This window comes from Microcaecilia unicolor, chromosome 1 (genome assembly GCF_901765095.1).
Source record: "Microcaecilia unicolor chromosome 1, aMicUni1.1, whole genome shotgun sequence".
Classification (NCBI taxonomy): Eukaryota; Metazoa; Chordata; class Amphibia; order Gymnophiona; family Siphonopidae; genus Microcaecilia; species Microcaecilia unicolor.
Window position 1 is genome coordinate 489,667,581 of NC_044031.1, and position 25,646 is coordinate 489,693,226.

The 25,646-nt window shown below is 44.0% G+C and overlaps 1 protein-coding gene across 7 annotated transcripts in view; it reads right to left on the reverse strand.

Moving 5' to 3' along the window:
• PCMTD1 (protein-L-isoaspartate (D-aspartate) O-methyltransferase domain containing 1) overlaps positions 1-25,646 on the reverse strand; it is a 217,769-nt gene that overhangs the window by 14,686 nt on the left and 177,437 nt on the right. For all 7 annotated transcript variants that reach the window (XM_030214347.1, XM_030214297.1, XM_030214304.1 and 4 more), the window contains one exon: positions 3,503-3,623. In XM_030214347.1, the coding sequence (XP_030070207.1) occupies positions 3,503-3,623 (121 nt within the window). The remainder of the gene's footprint in view (positions 1-3,502; positions 3,624-25,646) is intronic.

Below are 25,646 nucleotides of genomic sequence, written 5' to 3' on the forward strand. Positions count from 1 at the left end.
CATTTCTCCCTCTCTCTTCCTTAATTTCCACTGTCAAGCATCTCGCCATCACTCCCTTCTGCTCCTGCATACATCTCCCTCTTTCTCTCCTCTCAACCTCCTGTGTATCTCTCCTTCCCTCTCATCTACCCCCATATTCAAAATCTCTCCTTATCTCCTATTGTCCACCATCTCTCTCTTTCCCTCCCGTGTGCCCAAATCTCTCTTCCCCCTTCCCCATGCAGTATTTTCTCCCTTCCTCCTGTCCACTACCTTGTTCAACATTCCTGCCTCTCTCTCCCCCATGCAACATCTCCCCCTCACCCTCATGTCCAACATTTCTCCCTATCCCCTCCATGAATTTTCTCTCCCTCCCCTCCACCCCTATGTCCAACATTTCTCCCACACTCACCCTCCCCTTCACCCTTATGGCCAACAATTCTCCCCTCCCCATCCCATGTCCAACATTTTCCCTCTCACCCTCCATGCAGCATCTCTCTCTCCCCCTCCCCATGTCCAACAATTCTCTACCCCCCCCCCCCCACACACACACATGTGCATCTCTCCTTCTCTACCCCACCTCAAAACTCTTCTTCTATGAATGGGTCCCTGGCAGCAGCAGCATAAGGGGGGAGCAGGCTGGGCTACCGCGGTATTGCATCTCCATCCCTTAAGCTTCACTCTTGTATGACGAGGTCTCCAGCAGTGGCAGCGATTCCCACATGCTGCCTGCCACTAAGCTGGAAGCTTCCTTTTTGCTGCATCCTGCATGCACCAAGTCAGAGGAAGTTATGACAGAGGGGGGCAGGCCGTGGCAGAAAGGAGGTTTCCAGCTTACAGAGAGAGCGTCTTTGAGAGAGACAGAGAGAGAGAGAGAGAGTCTGTCAGAGAGAGCGTCTGTGTGAGAGAGAGAGCGCGTCTATCTGAATGAGAGAGCGCGTCTGTCATAGAGAGAGAGCGCGTCTGTCTGAATGAGAGAGAGAGCGCGTCTGTCTGAGAGAGAGAGCGAGAGAGAGAGAGCATCTGTCAGAGAGAGAGAGAGAGACTGTCAGAGAGTGTGTCTGTGTGTGAGAGAGAGAGAGAGAGAGGGCGTCTGTCTGAAAGAAAGCACGTCTGTCTGAAAGAGAGAGAAAGCGCGTCTGTCTGAGAGAGAGAGAGCATCTGTCTGAGAGAGAGAGTGAGAGCGTCTTCCTGAGAGAGAGAGAGAGCATCTGTCTGAAAGAGAGAGAAAGCGCGTCTGTCAGAGAGAGAGAGAGCGGACCCTGTGGATCTAAACCGTATGACCTTAAGTACCCGAACCCCCTTATCCCTCTCCCTCACTGATGACACCAGCTCACCCCCTCTCCACCACCACACTTACCCCTCACTGACAAATGACGGCGATTGAAAGAGGGTCCCAGGAGTAAACGACCGATCGGGGAAGGCATTGGGAAGACTCACCGGAGAGGAGGCGGCAAAATGTTGGACTCGTATAGTCTGTGTGAAAGCGAGTGGCGGTTGTGCGGGAAGGGCAGTTAATGAGCGAGTCACACCGTGAAGAAAAAAAAAAAAAAAAGAACAAAAGCGCCAAGAGCAGCACTCCCTGCCCCCAGGAAAGGAGGCGGCCTGCCAAGTGTGCGAGGGGGGTTAGAAAGAGCAGAGGGAAAACTGCAGGATATTTCGGGGGAGGGGACACAGTAAGTGAGCAATTTAAACTTGTAGTACTGCAACTGGGGAAAATTGGTTAAAAAGTAGCCAATCACCACGTCTTCCCTCCTTCGGCTGACTCGCGCAGTTGTGAGCAATGTGGTTGGGAGGCTCGCTGGAGGGGGCGTCGTCGGGAGAGACCTGTGACGTGCTGTGCTGTTCTGCGCATGCGTGGCACATCGGTCACTCTTCATTTATATAGTAGGATTTTGATAACTGTAATTGAGTATAATTGGTTTCCTTTGTAATACAATCATGTTCAAAATATGTACCCTAGTACATAAAATCATCCATGGCGATGCCCCAGCCTACATGTCAGACTTGATAGACCTACCACCCAGGAATGCTAAAAAATCATCTCGCACATTCCTTAATCTTCATTTCCCCAATAAAGGTCTAAAATACAAATTAATGCACGCATCAACCTTTTCCTATATGAGCACGCAATTCTGGAACGCATTGCCACGCAACCTAAAAGTGACCTATAAACTGACCAACTTCCGTAAACTACTAAAGACCCATCTCTTCGACAAGATATACCACAAAGATCAAATCATGTGAAACTCTTACATTATTTCCAGAAAAGTTAATAATGCCTTCTATTATATTACTATCATGTATTCCATTACCATGCAATCCAACATCCTTCTGTAACACCAAATGTCTATTCTCTTCTCATTTCCATTATCCATGATGTTTTGTAAGCCACATTGCGCCTGCAAAGAGGTGGGAAAATGTGGGATACAAGTGCAATAAATAAATAAATATATCTATACATTTTTCTGAGAAGGGGTCTGTAGGCTCCATCAGATTCTTAAAGGGATTCATGGCACAAACAGGTTAAGAAGCCCTGGTACAAGATTTTCTTGCTGTCTCTCTCACAAACGTATACCCTCTCTCTCTCTCTCTCTCTTTCTGTGGTGGGTTCATTGGTGATAGAGGATCTAGGAGATGAGCAACAGGGCTGGCTGATGATGCTCCCATTCTCCAGCCACGCTCATAGAATTCCTCTTCCGGGCTGTAATGAGATTAGCCCAGCCCCCTTTGCATTGGGATAAGTAGGAGAAAGATGATCAGCTTCCACTTCCCACTTCTGTAAATCACCTCAGGTGGAAAAGGAAAGGCTAGAATGTATTTGCATCTCCGACTCTTCTCTAGGGCTTAGAATTTACATATGCTGTTGAAACTTTACGGCCTAGCAAGCACCCATGATACAACCTCTAACCTGCCAGTTCTGTTTCATTTCCTCCAAGATATATGTGTGGGGGAGGAGGGAAGAGTTGATGCATGCTGCCAGCTTTACTTGTTTCCATTTGGAGAGTGGAGCCAGTATTAATTCATGTCACTGGTTCTGTTCTGTATCCACTGATAAGGGGGAGCAGAGTCAAGAAATAATCTCTGCTACTGACTTTGCTCTTCCTCTGAGAAGAAGTGGTGACAAACCCAGCTCTTTAGTCTCCTTGTATCGCCTTTCCTTATATTTCCGGTGGGTTGTTTCCCTCCCTCTTGTTCATTTTCTGTTTATCCCTTATTCCCAGTAACCATGGCATGAAAGACATGCTCTGGCCAGGAGGCTCAGTCAAGAAAGCTAAGAAAATGTATGCTGGAGGCTGAAACTTGATAAATGGAGACATCACACAATATTGTGCTCCTTAACCTGTCCAATGTTATACCAAAAGAATCACACTCTGGTAGCAGCTCTGACTGACAAAAAAAAAATCATTTTACTATTGGTGGGATAAGCCCATCCAAGGTTCACATAAACACGTTCTATAATTTTTATTTTCTAAAAAGCATAAATACAATAAAAAGGATATCTTGCACAAGAAAAACTTACGTAGTATCACAGTTTCACATTTGTTGTCATTCCTATTTGGTTGTACCAGTGGCGCAAATGAAACTGCAAGAATGTTTTTACTTTCCCAAGTGTTTTGTCCAGTCCTCAAAATCTGAGTCAACTATATAGAAAAGAAAAAAAAAACAGAATTCATTGTGTTGCTCTAAAAGTTAACACAAACATCTGAGATCAAGCAAAGTACAAAAATATTTTGGAAAAACAGAAAGCAAAAAAAAAAAAAATCCCGTGGTTGTATATTGTTCCTTTAAAGTGTGCATCTGCTCAAAGTTGTAATTAATGCAATGAATACAAGAGATTTTTTTTTTAACTCTTCCATGGCATCATATCTTCTCAATATGCAAGTTTCTGCTCACATTTATATACTCATTTATTTTACTTCAAGAATGAACTCTGACATTAAGGAGAGATGCCAGACCACAGAGTCTATGATGCCATCTACTAATTGTCTGAGGATATCAGTACATGAACATACATATACTTAGACTCTCTTGGGATAAAAGACACTGTGCAACAACGAAACTGGTGGACTGTTCATTCCACTCCTGCTTGATGACTACCAAACCGTGGGTCCCTTTTACAAAGCGTCAGTAAGCCCAATGTGGACTTACTGCATGCTATCCCGACAGTAAGTACTCTCTGCTGCATGGCCACGCTGTTAAGAGTTATCTTATCACATGGCCATATTTTTAGGGGCTTTTTACCTGATGTGGTAAAAGGGCCGTGGCCCCTACCTCTATCGAAGGGCCCTTTTTCCCCGCAGCTTAATAAAAGGACCCCTATATCTCCTGAACTTGTTGAAATACGCTTTGTGCTTTTCATTTAGTGTACAGAGAAAAATACCAAGCATAGAGCCTAATTTAACAATGGTTTCACCTCTTCTGTATCCATGAGGCAGAAAACTCAATAGATCAGGTCCTTAGTTTTAACAAGATATTTTTCTTGGCCTTCCAGATTTTGACTCGACTTCAACAGTTCCATGTAACTTACAATTTAACAATGTTTTTGACAGTTATTATTATTATTAGCATTTATATAGCGCTACCAGACGCACACAGCGCTGAACACCTGACACAAAGAGACAGTTGAAGTTGAAACTTAAAGCTGGAAGTGGTTAGATATTCTTTTTATAACCTTTCTGAATAGTTAGAATGAGAAATAATCACAACCTGTGAGGTTTGAAGGTTCAGAGTATTTATTTACCATAGAATTATTTTCATCTGACTAATTCAAGGTCTAAGGAGATTTTTGAGGCCTTAGAAATAATAATGTAGTGTATTAGTTAGATGATGTCCAGTTTCAGCACCTGTTAAATTAAAAAATGAGAGTATAATATACTAATCCCCAAAGCAGGTTAATTCATTAAATAAAATTACATTTGGGCAAATAAGTTTTTTTTCTAAATCAACACTGTGAAATTGTATAAAATAAAAAATAGATATAAATGCGGTGTGTTATGTAGAGGGGCATATTCAAACGGGGCGCCCAAGTTTTCCTGAGGGCGTCCCCGCAGGACGGCCCCGTGAAGGGGCGGGGAAACCGCTATTATCGAAACAAGACAGGGCCCATCTTTCATTTCGGTAATAAGGTCGGGGACGCCCAAATCTCAATATTTAGGTCGACCTTAGAGATGGTCGTCCTCGGTTTTCGGCCATAATGGAAACAGAGGACGCCCATCTCAAAAACGACCAAATCCAAACCATTTGGTCGTGGGAGGAGCTAGCATTCGTAGTGCACTGGTCCCCCTTCACAAGCCAAGACACCAACCGGGGCACCTATATGCGGGTACAGTGGGTTTCGGGTGGGTTTTGAAGGGCTCACATTTACCACTACAAGTGTAACAGGTAGGGGTGGATGGGCCTGGGTCCGCCTGCCTGAAGTGCACTGCACCCACTAAAACTGCTCTAGGGACCTGCAGACTGCTTTGATGGAGCAGGGTATGACATTTGAGGCCGGCATAGAGGCTGGCAAAAAAAAAAAAAAAAAAAAAAAAAAAATTTAGGGTGGGAAGGGGTAGGTGACCACTGGGGGAGTAAGGAGAGGTCATCCTCGATTCCCTCCAGTGGTCATCTGGTCAGTTTGGGCACTTTTTTGAGGCTTGGTCGTGAAAAGAAATGGACCAAGTCGACCAAATGCTCGTCAGGGACGCCCTTCTTTTTTCCATTATCGGCTGAGGACACCCATCTCTTAAGCACGCCCCAGTCACGCCTTCGCTACGCCTACGACATGCCCCCGTGAACTTTGGTCGTCCCCACAGTTGAGGGCGCCCAAAATTGGCTTTCGATTATGCCGATTTGGGCGACCCTGAGAGAAGGATGCCCTTCTCCCGATTTGTGTCGGAAGATGGGCACCCTTCTCTTTTGAAAATGCCCCTGATAGTGTGCACAGAAAATATTGCCATAATCATAAAATCTAAGAGGCACATAAACAATCCATCACTGCACACTTACATAAAAGGCCCTGTTTACTAAGCCGCGCTTGCGTTTTTAGTGCATGCTAACGATAGACACCCATAGGAATATATGGATGTCTCTAGCATTAGCACATGCTAAATTTCAGCGCACACTAAAAATGCTAGCATGCCTTAGTAGACAGGGCCCAAAGTGAATTAGTTCATACTAGCAGCGTAGAAAATAACACCAAGAGGTGCCCTCTGTTTTGCATTAACATTGACTTGGTCTCCCCTGGACCCACTAATCCTATTGTGGCTACATTTGAAAAACTTGTAATGAAAGACCTTGAGAATATGGAGATCCATGTGCCATCTGGTTATCCTAATTTGGCAAAGAAAGTCAATAAATACAAATTGTTTCTGTTATAATAGCCAATGAGGTAAGAACTGCTCTTATGTAGCTATATCACATTAAATGAGCTTAAAACAAAGCAACACATCATAGGAGAAAAATAAGCAACTCTATGTTAAATAATTTAACAAGTAACTATAGTCCAAACAGTGCAGATTAAACCAATAGTGAGTCTCTGAAAAGCTGCTATATCAGAAAATTCAATTCAAACTATAAACAATTAAAAGCACCTGACTTATCTGTCTAAAAGCTACTCACATTCTTCCTGTTTTAGAAACTCAGCTGCATTTCCAGTTCAATTCTTGGAATTCTAGCACAAAATTCCCGACCAAAAAATCTGTTTTGCTTCATGCTGTGTCAGGGAATTCACAAGCACTTTGTAGTAAAATGGCTTCTACCGTGGCTGGGGGCTGTGGGGGGCTCAAACAACACTTCCAACCCTACCCCAGTCATGTTATAAGCCAGTTTACTGCAAAGTGCTTTTGAATCCTCGGATGCAGAATGAAGTGAAACAGATTTCTCTGTCGGGAACTTAGAGCTAGAAAGCTAAGTTACATTCACTGAAGACAGCAGGCATGTATTCTCCCAATGAATGATATATAGAACAATTCCCCTCCTTCCAATTTGATCCACTATCATTGCAATATAATTTGTACCCTGTAAACACAATGTCCCATTGATTGTCCTTCTTCCACCAGGTCTCTGAGAAGCCTATTATATCTATCTCATCATTTACAGTTTATTAATGCTTACTATACCGCCCAAACTGACTTTGCAGAACAGGGTGGTGTACATACCAAAACAACATGTAAGAAAATGGAAGAGGAACTCCATTGTTTGATAGCAAAGGCACTCATTCTTAGAAGACAGAAGGCAAACAGGTTGATGGAAGAGAATGGGGAAAGGGGAATAAAAACATCATACATAGCAAAATGAGAACAAGGAAAACAAAAAGGGGTAATTGGCACACCTTATGTATCTGGCACTCTGAACGGCTGCACAAATAACCAAGTTTTAAGTTTGGTTTTAAACTTTTAAAAGGAAGTGCTGATGCAAAGTAAAAGGGGGAGGGAGTTCCAGATGTTAGGTGAGAGAAAGAAAAATATACAGTCTGGTGGATTCTAAGCATGCAAATTTGGGGCTTGGAAGGATTTAAGGATGGTCATTTATGGAATGTAGGACTCTCACTGGGGACTAAGGAATTGTGAGGGAAGAAAAGTAGTCAGGCAGACTTCCTTGGAGGACCTTGAAAGTTAGTATTGCAACCTTGTAAATGATATGTTATTGAACTGGTAACCAGTGATATTGCTTTAATAGGGGTGTAATGTGGTCATACTGATGAGTGCGACAGATTAGACGGATAGCAGTATTTTGTAGAGTTTGCAGGTTGTTGCTTTTTTAAACAGCTGAGTGAGGTAAACCTGCATAGATAATGCTACAGTAATCCAGGTGGGAAGTGAAAAAAGAGAGAATAACTGCATGAAACTGGTAAAAAGGTGAAGAATTGTCCTTAATTGCTGAAAAATAGAAAAATTACCTATACACAGATGTGAAATTTGTGACAAGAAAGATAAAGATGAGTCTAAAATGACTCCCAGATAATAAAAGCTAGATACTGGGGTGATAGGAGTTCCAAAGAAAAGAATGAGAGAAGAAGGGATTGTTAAAGCACCAGTAAGCCAATAGGCAACGGTTCTGTCAGTGTTGAGTACCAAGTGATAGTTTTTGTTGAGGCAGGATTGAAGAGGACCAACATAGGCGCCCCGTATAAGAGGCAGCACAACCGTCACCTTCCCTTGGCTGCTGCCCTAACAAATGCAAGGCTGGTGCAGCGCTGCAGCCAGGCAGCTCTCCGACGGTCCCTCCTTCCTTCCCGCTCTCAGCTCTCCGACTGGCAGCCCTCCTCCTCTCCATTCCTGCCCCCCGCGTGTGTTTTAACCCTTTTACTTTCCGTGGCAGCCACATCAGTGACGACGAAGACACTGTGGGCTCGCCTCCGGCTCCAGCTTCTCCCTTTCCTCTTTACACAGTGTCCTGCCTTCTGCGATGATGCATTTCCTGTTTCTGCGAGGGCGGGACACTGTGTGAAGAGGGAAGGGAGAAGCTGGAGGTGAGCCTGCAGTGCCTTCTTCACTGACGTCGCTGCCACGGAGAGTAAAAGGGTTAAACACGTTGGGGGGGGGGGGTAGGAAGGAACGGAGAGGAGGGCTGTCGGGGAGCTGAGGGAGGGCAGGAAGAATCGCTGGACATGGAGAGGAGGGGGGGGGGCAGGGGGAGAGAACAGATCGCTGGAGAGGAGGGGAGGCCAGGGGGAAAGAAGAGATCGATGGAGAGGAGGGGAGGGGAGAGAGGAGAATTGCTGGACATGGATGGATGGAGGGGAGGGCAGGGGAAGAGAAGAGATCACTGGACAGGAGAGGAGAGGAGGGGAGAGAGGAAATGTTTTTAGAGATGGATGGAGGAGAGGGCAGGGGAGAATGGAGAGTTGCTGGACATGGATGGATGGAGGGGAGGGCAGAGGAGAGAGGAGAATTGCTGGACATGGATGGATGAATGGGGGTAGGGGACAGAGGAAATTTGCTGGATATGGGTGGATGGAGGAGAGGGCAGGGGAGGGAGGAGAATTGCTGGACATGGATGGATGAATGGGGCAGGGGAGAGAGAGGAAATTTGCTGGATATGGATGGATGGAGAAGAGGGCAGGGGAGAATGGAGAGTTCTTGGATATGGAGGGGAGGGAGAAAATTTGCTGGATATGGATGGATAGAGGAGAGGGCAGGTGAGAATGGAGAGTTGCTGGACATGGATGGATGAAGGGGAGGGCAGAGAATTGCTGGACATGGATGGATGAATGGGGGTAGGGGAGAGAGGAAATTTGCTGGATATGGATGGATGGAGGAGAGGGCAGGGGAGAAGGGAGAGTTATTGGACATGGATGGATGGAGGGGAGGGAAGAGAGGAGAAATGCTGGACAAGGATGGAGTGGAAGGGAGAGAGGAGAAATGCTGGACATGGATGAAGTGGAGGGAAGACAGAGGAAGTAGATGCACATGGATAGAGGGGAGGGGAGTGAGGAGAAATGCTGGATATGGATGGAGGGAAAATTGCTGAATTTAAGGGACACTTTGAGGGCAGATGTTGAAACTGGAGAAAGGATAGGGACAGGGCTACAGATGGTAGACAGGACGCATAAGGGGACAGAAGGATGGTGGACATGGTGAGAGAAAAAATATCAAATGGAAAGAAGACACTGCATAAAACAGAAGACACTGGGATCAAAGCTAATAGAAAAACTAAATGCTCAGACAGCAAAGACAGAAAACATTTTTTATTCAGAATTTATTAATTGGACTATGTCAGCTTTTGGAAATATGCATCTGTGATATTTTGCATGTAAGCTTCTATTTTTCTTGTATTGCTGCATGCTGAGTCTGACTTCTTGAGGTAACTTTCCAATTCAGTATTTTGCCTTCATATCTATTGTGTCATGTATCTTTCATGTGTGATCAAGATGCAGTATTCTGCTAGCGTGTAGCATCTGCAGCCATTTTTGTTTTGTTTCACTAGGTTGTGTACTGGTGTTTTAGAGCCCGGTGTAATTATAGTGCTGCCTTTCCACGCATAAGGTTGTAGCTCGTCCTGTCCTTAGAATTAGTGCTGTTATGGTTTGGTAAGGTTATGAGTGTGTTTTTGCACAAGTTTGTGTATAGTGTTTTGCAGTGGAGAGATTGTGTGTTGGCCTTACTGAGGTGGCACCAAAACATCAGAAAGGGTGTACAGCATAAATCATGACACACTACCTCTTGAAGGATCTACATATGGTCGTTAATAAAAGGAGCTCATTGTGAACACTATCCACCCTAAAGGGTGTTTTGTGGCTCTACATGAGAATTGTGATATTATGATCCCTTGTTTCATATTGTTGACAGTCTGCATTTTCCTTATGGGTGGTATATTGGTGTATTAGGGTCTGCCCAGTGTAATACTTATGGTACAGTAAGGTTCTGAGTGTGTTTTTGCATAAAGTTGTGCATAGTGTTTTGCAGTTGAGCGATTGTGGTTAGTATATGCTTTGAGCAACCACTTTATTCTTTGACATTTGATACATATCTAATATCGAAATTTAATAAAAGGTATTGTGACTTTTATTTTTACTTATTTTTTTTTCTGTGTGTTGTCAGACAATTATGGGTGTAAGCTCCACCCCTTACCCCACCCCTAACCCCACCCCCTTCACCCTCCCCAAACAGTTGGGCCAAGTAATGGAGACAGAATGGAGGTAGGAAAGAGCATAAGAATATCATCAGCATAAATGTGAACTGAAATATCAAAGGACTGAATCAAAGTAGCAAGATGGCTAAGAAAGATTAAAAAGCAAAGGTGAAAGGATTGAACCTTGGGGGACCCCGCAAAATATTTCTTGTTTCTCCAAAACAATATTAGAGAAGTGAACCTGAAAGGACTGGTGAGATAGAAAGGATTGAAACCAAGGTAGAAGTGTGCTAGAAAGTCCTAAAGCAGACAAATGTGAGAGAAGCAAAGAATGACAAACGAGATCAAAAGCTGCTGATAAATCAATGGACACTGCAAGAACAATTTTATGGCACTCAAAGTGAGACTGAAGTTCACTAATAAGAGCTGTCATAACCATTTCAGTTCTTAAGTGACTTCTAAAACTTGATTGTCCGGGGTGAAGGGCTAATGATTTATTAGAAAAAGAAGTTGATAAACTATTTCATCAAGAATTTTAGACATGTAATAAAGATTGGAAACAGGATGTAGTGACTACAAATGTTGCTTTTTCTTTTTTTTCAAAATAGGGCGGACTATTGCCAGTTTTCAAGTTTCAGGGAACGGACCTGATGATAAACTCAGATTAATAATAAATAACAGAAAGGGAAAGAGTTCCAATTCATCAATCTTTAACCAGGATGAGGGAAGTGGATTACAAAAACTTTGAGTGCTCTTCATCGTAGACATGATTTTTTTTCCAAAGATAGAAGAGTTTACAGTTGGAGGAGTGGCCTAGTGGTTAGAGTGGTGGACTTTGGTCCTGGGGAACTGGGTTTGATTCCCACTGCAGGCACAGGCAGCTCCTTGGGACTCTGGGCAAGTCACTTAACCCTCCATTGCCCCAGGTACAAATAAGTACCTAAGCCGCACTGAGCCTGCCATGAGTGGGAAAGCGCGGGGTACAAATTTTAAAAAAATGTGGACCAGGTAGAGGAACCAGAGGGGTTTGAAGGTGAGAGAAGATTAGAGGGGGTGGGGGCAAGTCATATTGTGGGAAGGCCAAGTTGAAGGTGGGCAAAGGTGAAAATGAATTCACCAAGGTGTTAATTTTATCAATAAAAAAATGTGCATCTGCTGAAGAAAGAGAGGTGGTAGTCTAAATTACCCGTGGGTCATTCAATGCTTAAGGACTGAGAACAAGATGCATTAAAGACTTGTTAAAACCCTTTCCTTACCGATTCCCTTAGCGAATCGGTAAGGAACAGGCATGCATCAAGGAATAGGAATGCAAATGAGGTGCTCGCTGTAGCTCACTTGCATTCTCTATTCCATCGTTAAACAGTCGGCCAGTCGAGCATGTGCAGAACAAGCCAAGCGTTATGCTGGTTGCTCTGCGCATGCCAAGGACGTCCTTTATGGACGTCCTTCACTATTTATAAAAGAAAAGACGAGCTGTGCCTATGGACGTCCTTTATGGACGTTCTTGCCCCCCCCCCCCCCCCCCACGAGATTGCTGCTGCTCCCCCTGCATTGAAATGACAGCTTCCCGCAGTTACTTACGTCAGATGAGGGCGGGCCAGGGAGGAAAGGAGGGAAGTCCAAAAGGAGGCAATCAGCTGTTGCCTGCTGCAGCGCCTTCACACGGAGATGAGAGGCGCTGTGAGGGCCCGGCCCGGTGGCAGACGGAGGGGGGTGGGTGGAGAGGGGGAGCGGCAGCGGTGACGACCTCAGGGGGGGCGGCGGGGGTGAGGCCTCGGGGGTGCGGAGGATGGCGGGGAGGCCGGGGCTGCGGGAAGCTGTCATTTCAATGCAAGAGGGAGCGGCAGCGATCTCGGGGGGGGGGGGGGGGGGGGGCGAAGGACGTCCATAAAAGATGTCCATAGGCACAGCTCGTCTTTTTATTATATATATAGTGAAGGGCGTCCATAGGCACAGCTCATCTTTTCATATATATATATATATATATATATATATATATAGTGAAGGACATCCATAAAGGACGTCCCTAGGCACAGCTCGTTTTTTTTTTTTTATATTTAGTGAAGCCCCAACGACAGGTACAGACCTCTCGTTAGATTTTCTAGCGTTAAGGCAATCAGAAAAGGATAGTGCATCTCATTACAATAGGGTTTCTACACAATTTGCTCATCTGTATTCCGTTTTCGTTAGCTGCTACCGTCGTCGGAAAAAGGCTCGTAGAAGCCTTTAGTGAATGCCAGGGTGTACTACTTGCTCGTTAATGGCTCGTTACGTTTAGTGCATCTGGCCCTGAGTAAAGGTCCTTGGAAGGATTAGAAGGCTGAGAGAGTTTTGGCAAAAAATGATTTATTTTCTGCCTGTAAAAGGTAATTTTAATCCTGATGAAGTTGTTCACATTTTTGCAGGTCTACTGTAGAACCTGACTATATACTCTAACTCTCCGATCTTATTTTTTTAGGCTTCTATTTGTTGTACATAGACAATTTAAGTTCTGTTTTTCCTTACATATACAAGCTGCTTCGAAGTTGTCTGGGACAATGTGCATCCTTTTCTCTGCTCTCCCCTTAAACACTCCTGGATTTCGTTCACCACTGTTGAAACCTCTCTATTGGAATTCCTAAATGACCTGTTTCAATAGTACTCAAGTGTACTCCAAACTGAACCATGCGCTCCTGTGTGACTGTTGGCTTCCCCCCCCCTTGCTTCCCCCCTTTTTTAAAAGCTGCTTTATCTCTTTTTTAAATGTTAGCGCCAGCAGCCTAGTTTCATCCCAGTTAACGTGGAGTCCATCTTTTCAAATAGGCTCCCCCCTTTCCCAGAGTGTTGCCCAGTTCTTAACAAATCTATATACTTCATCCCTGCACCATTGTCTCAACCATGCAGAACTTCAGTGCTCTACCTGCCTCTTGGGTCCTACTTGTGGAACGGGAATCATTTCTAAAAATGCTACACTGGAAGACCTGGACTTCAGCTTTCTATTGAAGACCCTAAATTTGGCTTCCAGAACCTCCCCTTCCACATTTTCCTATATCATTGGTACCCACAGCTGGATCCTCCCAAGCACTATCTAAAATCTTACCTAGGTGATGAATGAGGTCCACCACCTTCACACCAGGCAGGCAAGTGACCAGGCGGATCCTCACATCCACCAGCCATCTACATGCCTAATGATCGAATCACCAACTACAGCAGCTATCCTAACCCTTCCCTCTTGGGCAAGAGTTCCTGGAGACGCATCCCGGGCACAAGAGGATATTGCATCCCCTGATGGGCAGGTCCTAGCTACAGGATTACTTCCTACTTTATCAAGGTGATGCTCTCCTTTTAGGAGACCTCCCTCCTCCAAGGCAGCACCAGGGGCTGCCAGACTGAAGATGAGACTTCTCTACAATGTTCCTGTAGGTCTCCTCTATGTACCTCTCTGTCTCTCTCAGCTCCTCCAAGTCTGCTACTCTAGCCTCAAGGGAACAGACTCATTTTCTGATATCTAGGAGCTCTTTGCATCGGGCACACACATATAACCTCTTGTCAACTGGGAGATAATCATACATGTGACACCCTCTCGCTGCTGGGCTGCTGTCTACATCTTAGTATTATTGAATTGTAGGGATATTAGACTAATAACATAAACATAACATAGTAACATAGTAGATGACGGCAGAAAAAGACCTGCACGGTCCATCCAGTCTGCCCAACAAGATAACTCATATGTGCTACTTTTTGTGTATACCCTACTTTGATTTGTACCTGTGCTCTTCAGGGCACAGACCGTATAAGTCTGCCCAGCACTATCCCCGCCTCCCAACCACCAGCCCCGCCTCCCAACCACTGGCTCTGGCACAGACCGTATAAGTCTGCCCAGCACTATCCCCGCCTCCCACCACCGGCTCTGGCATAGACCGTATAAGTCTGCCCAGCGCTATCCCTGCCTCCCAACCACCAGTCCCGCTTCCCACCACCGGCTCTAGCACAGACCGTATAAGTCTATATAAAGAGCCTTTAAATTATAGGGTATATTGTGTGATTTATTTAGTGTTTGCTTCTCAGAAAGTAATGAAATGTAATTAAACCTCTGTAATGAAAGACTCTCCTCTCGTTATAGTAATTAGAAAATTGACTATAAATTAAGACTATAAATGAAGCAATGTGCTAAGGGTGGGTGGGATACCTGAGTGGCGAGATGCATTATATTATTCATCTTCGGTCGAGGAAGCAATGTTCAACCTTCAGTTGTACCGAGGAGAGCTCCTATGAACTCTAAGGTTTGTACCAGCTGAAGATGTGATTTGGGATAGTTGATAACAAACCTGAAGAGCTCAAGGGGTTGTATCGTTGATTGCATGGAAACGTGGGCAGACTCCTAAGAGGCTGCTTTGATTAAAAATCGTCTTAAGTACGAGATGAAGTGGATGCCCTACCTTCAAAGTGCTGCAGCTACTACTACTCCTACACACTTTGTGAATCTTTCTCAAGATGCACAGATAGCATCACATGCTATGACTTTATCTTGGGTAGATTAGATGGACAGTGCAGGGACTTGGACCCCTCACCTTTGGTTCAGGTCCCCTCTACTTTCATGGCTTGCAGGAATGCCAAGGCAAGCCCTGCCAGCCAAAGACACCTCCTGTACGAGTTCCGCCTGTGCTGACCAAACAGCACCTAAGTCAGCAGGCACACTTTGGTCACTAATGCCTGCTGTCCTGCGCGTGCTCAGACCTGAACTGAGCATGCGCGGGATAGCCAGAATTAGTGGCCAAAGCGTGCGAGACTCAGGCAGAAGACATCTTCGGCTGACAGGTCTTAGAATCCCCACTAGCAAAGGTAATATTTTATTGTTGTGGGGGTAGAGGGTAAAGGGGAGAATTATCAGGCCGCCTCAGGATGTTTGCTATGCCCCTTTTTCTCCTTCAATCTTTTTTCAGAGAGGGTGAAATGGGTACCGTCCTCCCATAATACCCCAGCAGATCAGAAGTCTGGGTGACCCCTGGTACCTGGCTCTGTTTTATATTATATAGTTTGAATGTGTTTGCTGAGTTAGCATGCATGGCTATTCTGATGGTGCTGTGTATAAGTGGAGTGGATGAATAGCTTCTACTTATTGAAACTGGGTTCAATTCCCACTGCAGCTCCTTGTGACTCTGGGCAAGTCACTTAACCGTCCATTGCCCCAGGTACAAAATAAGTACGTATATGTATGAGTGTAAACGCTTTGTAACCACAGAAAGGCAGTATATCAAATCCCATCCCTTTCCCCTATAATTTCAGGGCAGAAGGTTGGAGGGTTCTCCCTTACACTGTGGTTAGGTCCAGGAGGCAGATCTGGGCTCTCCAATTCATATTTCTGAATCTTCCCTTCTGTTTTAGGGGATTGTTTACTAAAGCTTAAATCGCGTTATCTGCAGCAGGGCACATAGGAATAAAATGGGCCCTGCTGCAGATAACTTGAGCTAAGCTTTATTAAACAGGGAGGTTAGTGTTTCTTAACAATAGGACACTGTGACACTCCTATTTTCTCTTATTAGGACACAAAAAGATTTATAGGACACAAAAAGAAAAATAAACAAACAAATATGAAGACTGAATCAAGACAGCAAATCCATGGCAGAAAATTTAAAGCAGGATGAATTAAATTGCAGGGAGATGGTGTTTTCTAGAAAAGGCTGATGGCCAACAACTTATATAACCATCATTCCACTTAAAACATTTCCAGACCACAAACTGTATGCGCGATATTCAAGTTACCGTGTGAAGCAGGTTCAGAATTATCAGCCCCAGTTCTTTAAAAATAATCAGAAGGCATAAAACAAGGAAGAGGCTCTGAATTAAAATAGTTTTGCTGTGCCTATTAAATTGATGGATTTCTTATATGTTTTTTAATATGAAATTTTATATTATGATGCAAACCGTTGTTCTGTGAATGCAATTTGAAATGGTATAGTAAATAAACGATAACTAAACCAGATGGGTTATATCCAACATTTATTGAGATAGGGGTAACTTTAATTGAGTAAAATATGCAAGACAAGCTGCTACTTTCGGACTATATCAGTGGTCTTCATTAATTTTTAAGTTCTGAGACACTATGGATCCAAACAAGCTAAAGGAGAGCTGTCAAATAGCTTCCCAGCATACCAAGGATATTTATTTATTTGTTACATTTGTATCTCACATTTTTCCACTATTTGCAAGCTCAATGTGGCTTACATAGTACCGTAAAGGCGTTTGCCAAGTCCGGTAGACAAACAAATACAAGGTGATGTTGTAGTCGAATAAGGTTTGTGAGTTTCGGGCGTAGTGGGGATAGAAGAGAGGAAGGGCTATGTGGTGTCCATTACGAGCTGTGGTTTTGTTATTATTATTATTAGCATTTGTATAGCGCTGTGTTGCAGAGTTCAGGCATTTATGTTGGGTCGGTGGGATATGCCTTTTTAAACAGGTAGGTTTTTAGTGATTTTCTGAAGTTTAGATGGTCGTAAGTTGTTTTCACGGCTTTTGGCAGTGCGTTCCATAGTTGTATACTTATATAGGAGAAGCTGGATGCATAAGTTGATTTGTATTTGAGTCCTTTGCAGTTTGAGTAGTAGAGGTTTAGGTATGTTCGTGATGATCCGATTGTGTTTCTGGTTGGTAGGTCTATGAGGTCTGTCATGTATCCTGGGGCTTCGCCTTAGATAATTGTGTGGACCAGGGTACAGATTTTGAAGGCAATACGTTCTTTGATTGAGAGCCAATGGAGTTTTTCTCGGAGGGGTTTGGCACTTTCGAATCGTGTTTTACCAAATATCCGCCTGGCTGCTGTGTTTTGAGTGGTCTGGAGTTTCTTTGTGAGTTGTTCTTTACATCCCGCATAAATTCCATTGTAGTACTCTACATGGCTTAGTACCATTGTTTGTATTAGGTTGCGAAATGTTTCCCTCGAGAAGAATGGTTTCATGCGCTTAAGTTTCCACATTGAGTGGAACATTTTTTTAATTGTGGAGTTCACTTGGCTCTCAAGTGTGAGGTTACGGTCGATTGTAATGCCGAGTATTTTCAGGCTGTCCGAGATAGGGAGGGTGTAGTCTGGGGTGTTTATAGTTGTAGGTTTGTGCGTATTGTGTTGAGATGAGAGGCTGAGACAATGAGGCATATTTTCAAAGCACTTAGCCTTCCAAAGTTCCACAGAACCCTATGGAACTTTGGAAGGCTAAGTGCTTTGAAAATATGCCTCAACGTGTTTTTTCAGTGTTGAGTTTCAGTTGGAATGCATGTGCCCATGAGGCCATGGTGTTCAAGCTGAGCTTGATTTCGTTGGTGATTTCTGTCAGATCGTGTCTAAAGGGAATGTATATTGTGACGTCGCGTAGATGAATGGGTTTATTTATTTGTTACATTTGTATCCCACCTATTTGCAGGCTCAATGTGGCTTACATAGTACTGGAAAGGCGTTTGCCATTTCCGGTGTGAACAAATACAATGTGATGTAGTAATAAGATGTAATTTAAATGGCAAAGTCACAGTAATAGTCGTAAGGTGGGAGAGTAGCGTTGTGTTCATACATGCTTCGGTTTTCTTGTGTAGCCAAGGTCGGTTCTTTAGGTTGGATTGGGAGGGTATGCTTTTTTGAACAGGGTGGTTTTTAATATTTTCCAGAAGTTTAGATGGTCGTAGGTCGCTTTTAAGGCATTTGGTAGTGCGTTCCACAATTGTGTACTTATATAGGAGAAGCTGGATGCATAGGTAGATCTGGAGTATTGTGTTCAGTTTTGGAGGCCGTACCTTGCGAAGGATGTAAAAAGAATTGAAGCGGTGCAAAGAAAAGCTACGAGAATGGTAAGGGATTTGCATTACAAGACGTATGAGGAGAGACTTGATGACCTGAACATGTATACTCTGGAAGAAAGGAGAAACAGGGGTGATATGATACAGACGTTCAAATATTTGAAAAGTATTAATCCGCAAACGAACCTTTTCCGGAGATGCGAAGGAGGTAGAACAAGAGGACATGAAATGAGATTGAAGGGGGGCAGACTCAAGAAAAATGTCAGGAAGTATTTTTTCACAGAGAGTAGTGGATGCTTGGAATGCCCTCCCGCGGGAGGTGGTAGAAATGAAAACGGTAACAGAATTCAAGCACGCGTGGGATAAACATAAAGGAATCCTGTTCAAAAGGAATAGATCCTAAGGAGCTTAGCCGAGATTGGGTGGCACAGCCAGTGGCGGGAGGCGGGGACAGTGCTGGGCAGACTTATACGGTCAGTGCCAGAGCCGGTGGTGGGAGGTGGGGCAGACTTACACAGTCTGTGCCCTGGAAAGGACAGGTACAAATCAAGGTAAGGTATACACAAAAAGTAGCACATATGAGTTTATCTTGTTGGGCAGACTGGATGGACCATGCAGGTCTTTTTCTGCCGTCATCTACTATGTTACTATGTTATATTTAAGGCCTTTACAGCTTGGGTAGTGTAGGTTTAGATATGATCATGTTGAATCGGAGGCGTATCTGGTTGGTAGGTCGATTAAGTCTGTCATGTACCCAGGCACTTCGCCATAGAGAATTTTGTGGACCATGGTGTAGATTTTAAAGGCAATGTGTTCTTTGATTGGGAGCCAGTGTTTTTCGAGGAGGGATTTTGCACTTTCAAATCGCGTTTTTCCAAATATGAGCCTGGCTGCCGTGTTTTGAGCAGTCTGCAGTTTCTTTAAGGTTTGTTCTTTGCATCCTGCATAGATTCCATTGCAGTAGTCAAGGTGGCTTATTACCATTGATTGTATCAAGTAGCGAAAAGTATCCCTCGGGAGGTATTGTTTCACGCGTTTGAGATTCCACATTGAGTGGAACATTTTCTTTGTGGTGGATTTTACTTGGCTCTCCAGTGTAAGGTTGCAGTCTATTATGACGGTGAGGATTTTTAGGCTATCTCAAGTAGGGAGGGTATGACCTGGGGTGTTGATACTTGTGGGGTTGTCCGTGTTGTAGTGGGATGAGAGGACAAGACAATGTGTTTTTTCTTTATTGAGTTTTAGTTGAAATGCGTTGGCCCATGAGTACATGATGTTCAAACTTAGCTCGATTTTGTTGGCGATTTCTGTCAATTTGGTTTTGCAAGGAATGTAAACTATGACATCGTCTATGTAGATGAAAGGGTTAAGGCCATTGCTGGAAAGGGACTTGGCTAGTGGGATCATCATTAAGTTGAAGAGGATCGGTGATAACGGTGATCCTTGTGGTACTCCGCAGTCTGCTTTCCACGGTGATATGTTTGAGTTTGACTTTACTTGATATGTCCTTGTGGTTAGGAAGCCCTTGATACAGCTGAGTGTGTTTCCACTAATCCCGAACTTGTCTAGTAGCCTTATTAGTATATTCTGGTTCGGCGAGGCAGCTATGCAGGGTGCAGGCCCGTCCGTCTGGCCTCCACCACTCTCTGACCCAGCTCGTCCGCGCAGACATCCGCCTCTCCGGTCTCGTGGGGACCGCCTCACCTGTCTGGCTTCTGTGGCGTCACCATGCCCACCGACCCACCGGTCCGATGCGACAGAGGCTGCTATTCGGGGTGCAGACCCGTAGGCCCAGTCTCCACCGCTCTTCGACCTGACTCGTCTGTGCAGACGTCCGCCTCTCCAATTTTGTGGGGGCCGCCTCACCTGTCTGGCTGCAGCGGCAGCATCATGCCCACCGACCCACCGGTCCAAAATGGCTGCCAAGCAGGGCTCGGACTTGCCCGTCCGGTCCTCCCCGCTCCCAAGCCCGGCTGCACCAGGCGATGCCTCTCGGTCAATGCGGCCGCCATGTGGGGCTCGGACCCGTCTGTCCGGTCCTCCTGATCCAGCCCGGCTGCACCAGGCGATGCCCCCCGGCCACTGCACACCACGGTGCGCGAACGCCCACGGTCTCAGCACCTGGGTCGGGTAGGTGAGGATGTAGATTTTTGGCTACTGGGCTCGGAGTCCCTCTAGACTCGAGAGTCTCCAGTCTCGACCTCTCACTCTGTCGCCATTCCTTCTATCCCTTTCAGCCCACCTTCAAATGTTTCATTGAGGGTATTCTCAAGGAGTTGGGCATTTCCAAATGCATTCTCTTCTACTGAGAAATACCTTGTCCTTCAAGAGTACAGCTTATCCCCTACTCACTTCTCCGTTTCTGTCACAAGTTTGGGTAGAGAGGCAGAGTAGCAAAAAAACCAAAAGTCAGAATGATGATGGTGGCTGCCACTGGCCCCTCGGCCTTGCACTGAAAAACACAGATCTATACTGATTCTATATGCTGACTTGAATGCTAATACATTCTGTGACTAAAACATCTACATTTCTAGATATTTTAATAGTTACTTGTAAAGAGAAATTAATATTTAAAGTCTTAAGAGGTGGGGTTAAATTGAGGAAAGGGAAGCACCACCTGTTCCTCCGATCCCATCCCCACCAACCTACTTAACACCATCTCCCATACTGTCACCCCCTCCATCTGTCGCATCCTTAACCTTTCTCTCTCCACTGCAACTGTCCGACACCTTCAAGCACGCCATAGTCACACCTCTCCTAAAAAAACCATCACTTGACCCTACCTGTCCCTCCAACTACCGCCCCATCTCTCTCCTACCCTTCCTCTCCAAAATACTTGAGCGCACCGTTCACAGTCGCTGTCTTGATTTTCTCTCCTCTCATGCCATCGTCGATCCACTTCAATCCAGTTTTCGCTCTCTTCACTCGACAGAAACAGCATTCTCTAAAGTCTGCAATGACCTGCTCCTCGCCAAATCCAGAGGCCACTATTCCATCCTCATCCTCCTCGATCTATCCGCTGCGTTTGACACTGTCAATCATGATTTACTTCTTGCCACACTGTCCTCCTTTGGGTTCCAAGGCTCTGTCCTCTCCTGGTTCTCCTCTTATCTCTCCCACCGCACCTTCAGGGTACACTCTCATGGATCTTCCTCCACTCCCATCCCACTATCTGTTGGAGTTCCCCAGGGATCTGTCCTCAGACCCCTTCTCTTTTCAATCTACACCTCTTCCCTAGGCTCACTGATCTCATCTCATAGTTTTCAGTATGATCTTTATGCTGATGACACCCAGCTATATCTCTCCACACCAGACATCACCACGGAGACCCAGGCCAAGGTATCAGCCTGCTTATCTGACATTGCTGCCTGGATGTCCAACCGCCACCTGAAGCTGAACATGTCCAAAACCGACCTCCTCATCTTTCCACCTAAACCCACTTCTCCTCTTCCTCCACTCTCTATCTCAGTTGATAACACCCTCATCCTCCCCGTCCAATCTGCCCGCAACCTCGGAGTCATCTTCGACTCCTCCCTCTCCTTCTCTGCGCATATCCAACAGACTGCCAAGACCTGTCGCTTCTTCCTCTTCAACATCAGCAAAATTCGCCCTTTCCTCTTTGAGCACACCACACGAACTCTCATCCACGCTCTCATTACCTCTCGCCTTGACTACTGCAATTTATTCCTCACCGGCCTCCCCCTTAGCCATCTATCCCCCCTTCAATCCGTTCAGAACGCTGCAGCACGTCTTATATTCCGCCAGAACCGATATACTCATATCACCCCTCTCCTCAAGTCACTTCACTGGCTTCCGATTAGATACCGCATACAATTCAAGCTTCTACTCCTTACCTACAAATGCACCCGGTCTGCGGCTCCTCACTACCCTCATCTCCCCCTATGTTCCCGCCCGTAACCTCCGCTCACAGGACAAATCCCTCCTTTCAGTACCCTTCTCCACCACTGCCAACTCCAGGCTCCGCTCATTCTGCCTTGCCTCACTCTATGCCTGGAACAATCTTCCTCAACCCCTACGCCAAGCCCCCTCCCTACCCATCTTCAAATCTCTGCTTAAAACTCACCTCTTCAATGCTGCCTTTGGCACCTAACCTCTCGAGAAATATAGTATGCCCTATCAGATTGACTCTACACTTGTCTTTTAGATTGTACACCTGTCTTTTAGATTGTAAGCTCCTTGAGCAGGGACCGTCCTTCCATGTTAAATTGTACAGCGCTGCGTAACCCTAGTAGCGCTTTAGAAATGTTAAGTAGTAGTAGTAGCAGTTTAAGGGTTTTTTTTTTTTTTTTTTTACTAAAGCTTAGATCGAGTTATCTTCAGCAGGGTCCATAGGAATAAAATGGGCCCTGTGCAGATAACTCGAGCTAAGCTTTAGTAAAAGACCCCCTAAATGAACAAAAATGTAAGAACTTTGGCTGTTGCCTCAAACCAAATCTATATAAGAAAAATGGAGATTTGAGTGGACAAATGGGATGAGTAAGTGATAGATAGGTTGGTAAGATTTCCAGACCAGCTGAATTGTGTCACCTACTGATAGATTAATGGCTATAGGAGAAATCACGACATTCCAATAACACTTAGACTGACAAAACTGTAGTACTATTTTAAATAAAAGCTCCATGTTCAACCAGGTCAAAAACCAAATGTTTAATCCATACACATCTGATTTTTAAACATTATTTTGAATAAGTGATTGAAATGGATTTCTGATCTAAAACTTAACATTTAACTTGCAACCTGTCTTCTACCATGTTTTATTACGAGAATATAAGTATCTTTCATTAGAATTTTAGAGCTGATATTCAGAGGGACGTCTCAAGGTAGGAGCAGCTTCTACTCAGTAAGTCCAGCTCACTGGGGCCATACCCAGATTTTCTTGGCATTATGTGGAGGAAATCAGGGCAGACCATCTCAGCACTATCAGGGCAATGCCAGGGTTGTCTGACGGGGTGGAACTAGATTATATCTAAGATCAGCCATATTCAATATCATACTCAAATAATTAAGTTAATGGGTTAGGTTATTTGGGTAGAGGTGCCGAATATCACTGATACAAAGATAATGGTGAAAGATATCTCAATACCCAGATTTCCACTGCCACTATCTGGATAGTGACTAGCACTGAAAATACAAATGTATCTTTAGATGTTGCAGCCAGAATTTAAGAGAAATGCTGACCGCAGATTTTAAATATAGGGGTCTAATCTATACAAATGGCATATAAATGGAAAACATTAAATGGGAAGGTTATGTACTATTAGTTTGCTCCTTCCTATAATTTAACAATTTACATGAATTGCCAAGCTCCATTTCTTAATATATACTAAATGCTATATGACAACTATATACCAGTTCTCTTTATAGTGACAAAGGTAGAAATCCCTACTCAATACATCTATATCTATCTATAAGTGAGAGAGAAAAAATATATAATGGATTTGTCCAAAATCTTTAAAAGTGTTAAGTCTACCAATGTAACTATAATCATAACTTACATTTTACTACTGAACTTCAGATTCTGAAGCAGGATTGTAGATTAGAGAAATAATGGCTTAAAACTAATAATTCATGTAAGTTATCTCGGAGGATGGCTACTAAATAAATAAATTGCATCAAAAAGGGTTGAATATAATAGCCAGCTAATTGGCTCTGGACCTATTAATAGTAATAGGCTGTTCTATTTTGTGAGAAATTTAACTACCTTAGTAGATGCTTTATCTGATTCTGTACCACCATCAACCATCTGCCATAGATTTAGCTGATTTGGTTTTTTTTTTTTTTAATAAGGTTGCTCAAATTCGACTGGATTTGTCACAGTCACCTACTACCTATACTGACTTAGTTTTTGTTGCTCACTCAAGTTCTGATTAACCAGTAGTGGTGGACCAGATTTGGGATTCCTTTCCACCTTTTTACTGCGTATACTATTTCTTCTTTGCTAATGAAATGCTCTCACTCTCAATGTATTTTTTACATCGTTCCTCAAGCCCTTATACATTGGCTGACCTCTGAAGTGAACAAGTTGTTTTCAGGCTCACTGCCACCTGATATGGGCCAAATTGTTCTTATACCAATACCCAAAGGATCTCATCTAGATTTAACTGCACCTTCCAGTTATTGCCCTGTGGCAATAATGCCTATCTTTACAAAACTGACAATCATATGTTAATCAGTTGTTTAGAGAGTATCTGGATAAATACTCTTGTCTACATCAGTCACAGTTTGGATTCAGATCATCCTACAGAACTGAATCCCTTCTACTTGTACTCACTTCGTAAGTAAGGAAGGTGCTGAGTGCTGGTGGCCAGATCATATTACTTCAATTCGATATCTCCATAGCATTTGATGAGGTGGATCATACTTTTTTGTGGAGGAGTGGCCTAGTGGTTAGGGTGGTGGACTTTGGTCCTGGAGAACTGAGGAACTGAGTTCAATTCCCACCTCAGGCACAGGCAACTCCTTGTGACTCTGGGCAAGTCACTTAACCCTCCATTGCCCCATGTAAGCCGCATTGAGCCTGCCATGAGTGGGGTACAAATGTTACAAAAAAAATAAATAAAATATAGGCGGGGAAAATTGGAATTACTGAATCAATGTTAAAATTAGTTTCAGGAATTCCTATTTAATCGGAGTTATTGTGTAACAAAATAAAATACTTTCCAAATATTGGTTTCCAGGTTGTGGCATTCCCCAGAGTTCACCTTTCTCCCCAGTGCTTTTTAACTTCGTTATGGTCTCTTTTTTAATGATCCAGGTGAACAATGGTGAATTGCTATTATCCTATGCTGATGATATATATATATATATATTTTTTGTTTTTTACTTTTACCTGTTCCCTCTAATATTTTAGATTTATCTAGTATTGTCTTTTCTGGAATAGACAGAATTCAGGACTGGGCATTCGCTAGTAAATTAAAGCTGAATTCAACTAAAACAATAATTTTATAGTTTAAAGAATCCAGAATTGAAGTGCCTTCTTTACTAATTTTGATATAAAGAAAGGTGTTAGCTGTTGAGGCAGAACCTAGGGAGTTGGGGGTCCAACCTCGACTCCTCTTTGACTTATGGTACCCAGATTAGCCAGCAATGGAAGATTATTTTTAAGATGAGACAATCACATCTAATATGATCATTCTATCCAGAATTATTTGTGCTCTTGGTTCAGATGTCGATACTTCCGCACCAGGCCTATTGCAGTGTTCTTTATCTGGGGGCTAAACTCAAGACATTTGAGGAAACGCCGTCTTATTCAAAACACTGCATAAAGATTAATTTTTAGGGAGAACAAGTTTGATAGAGTGTAAGGCTATAATACTAAGTTACATCAA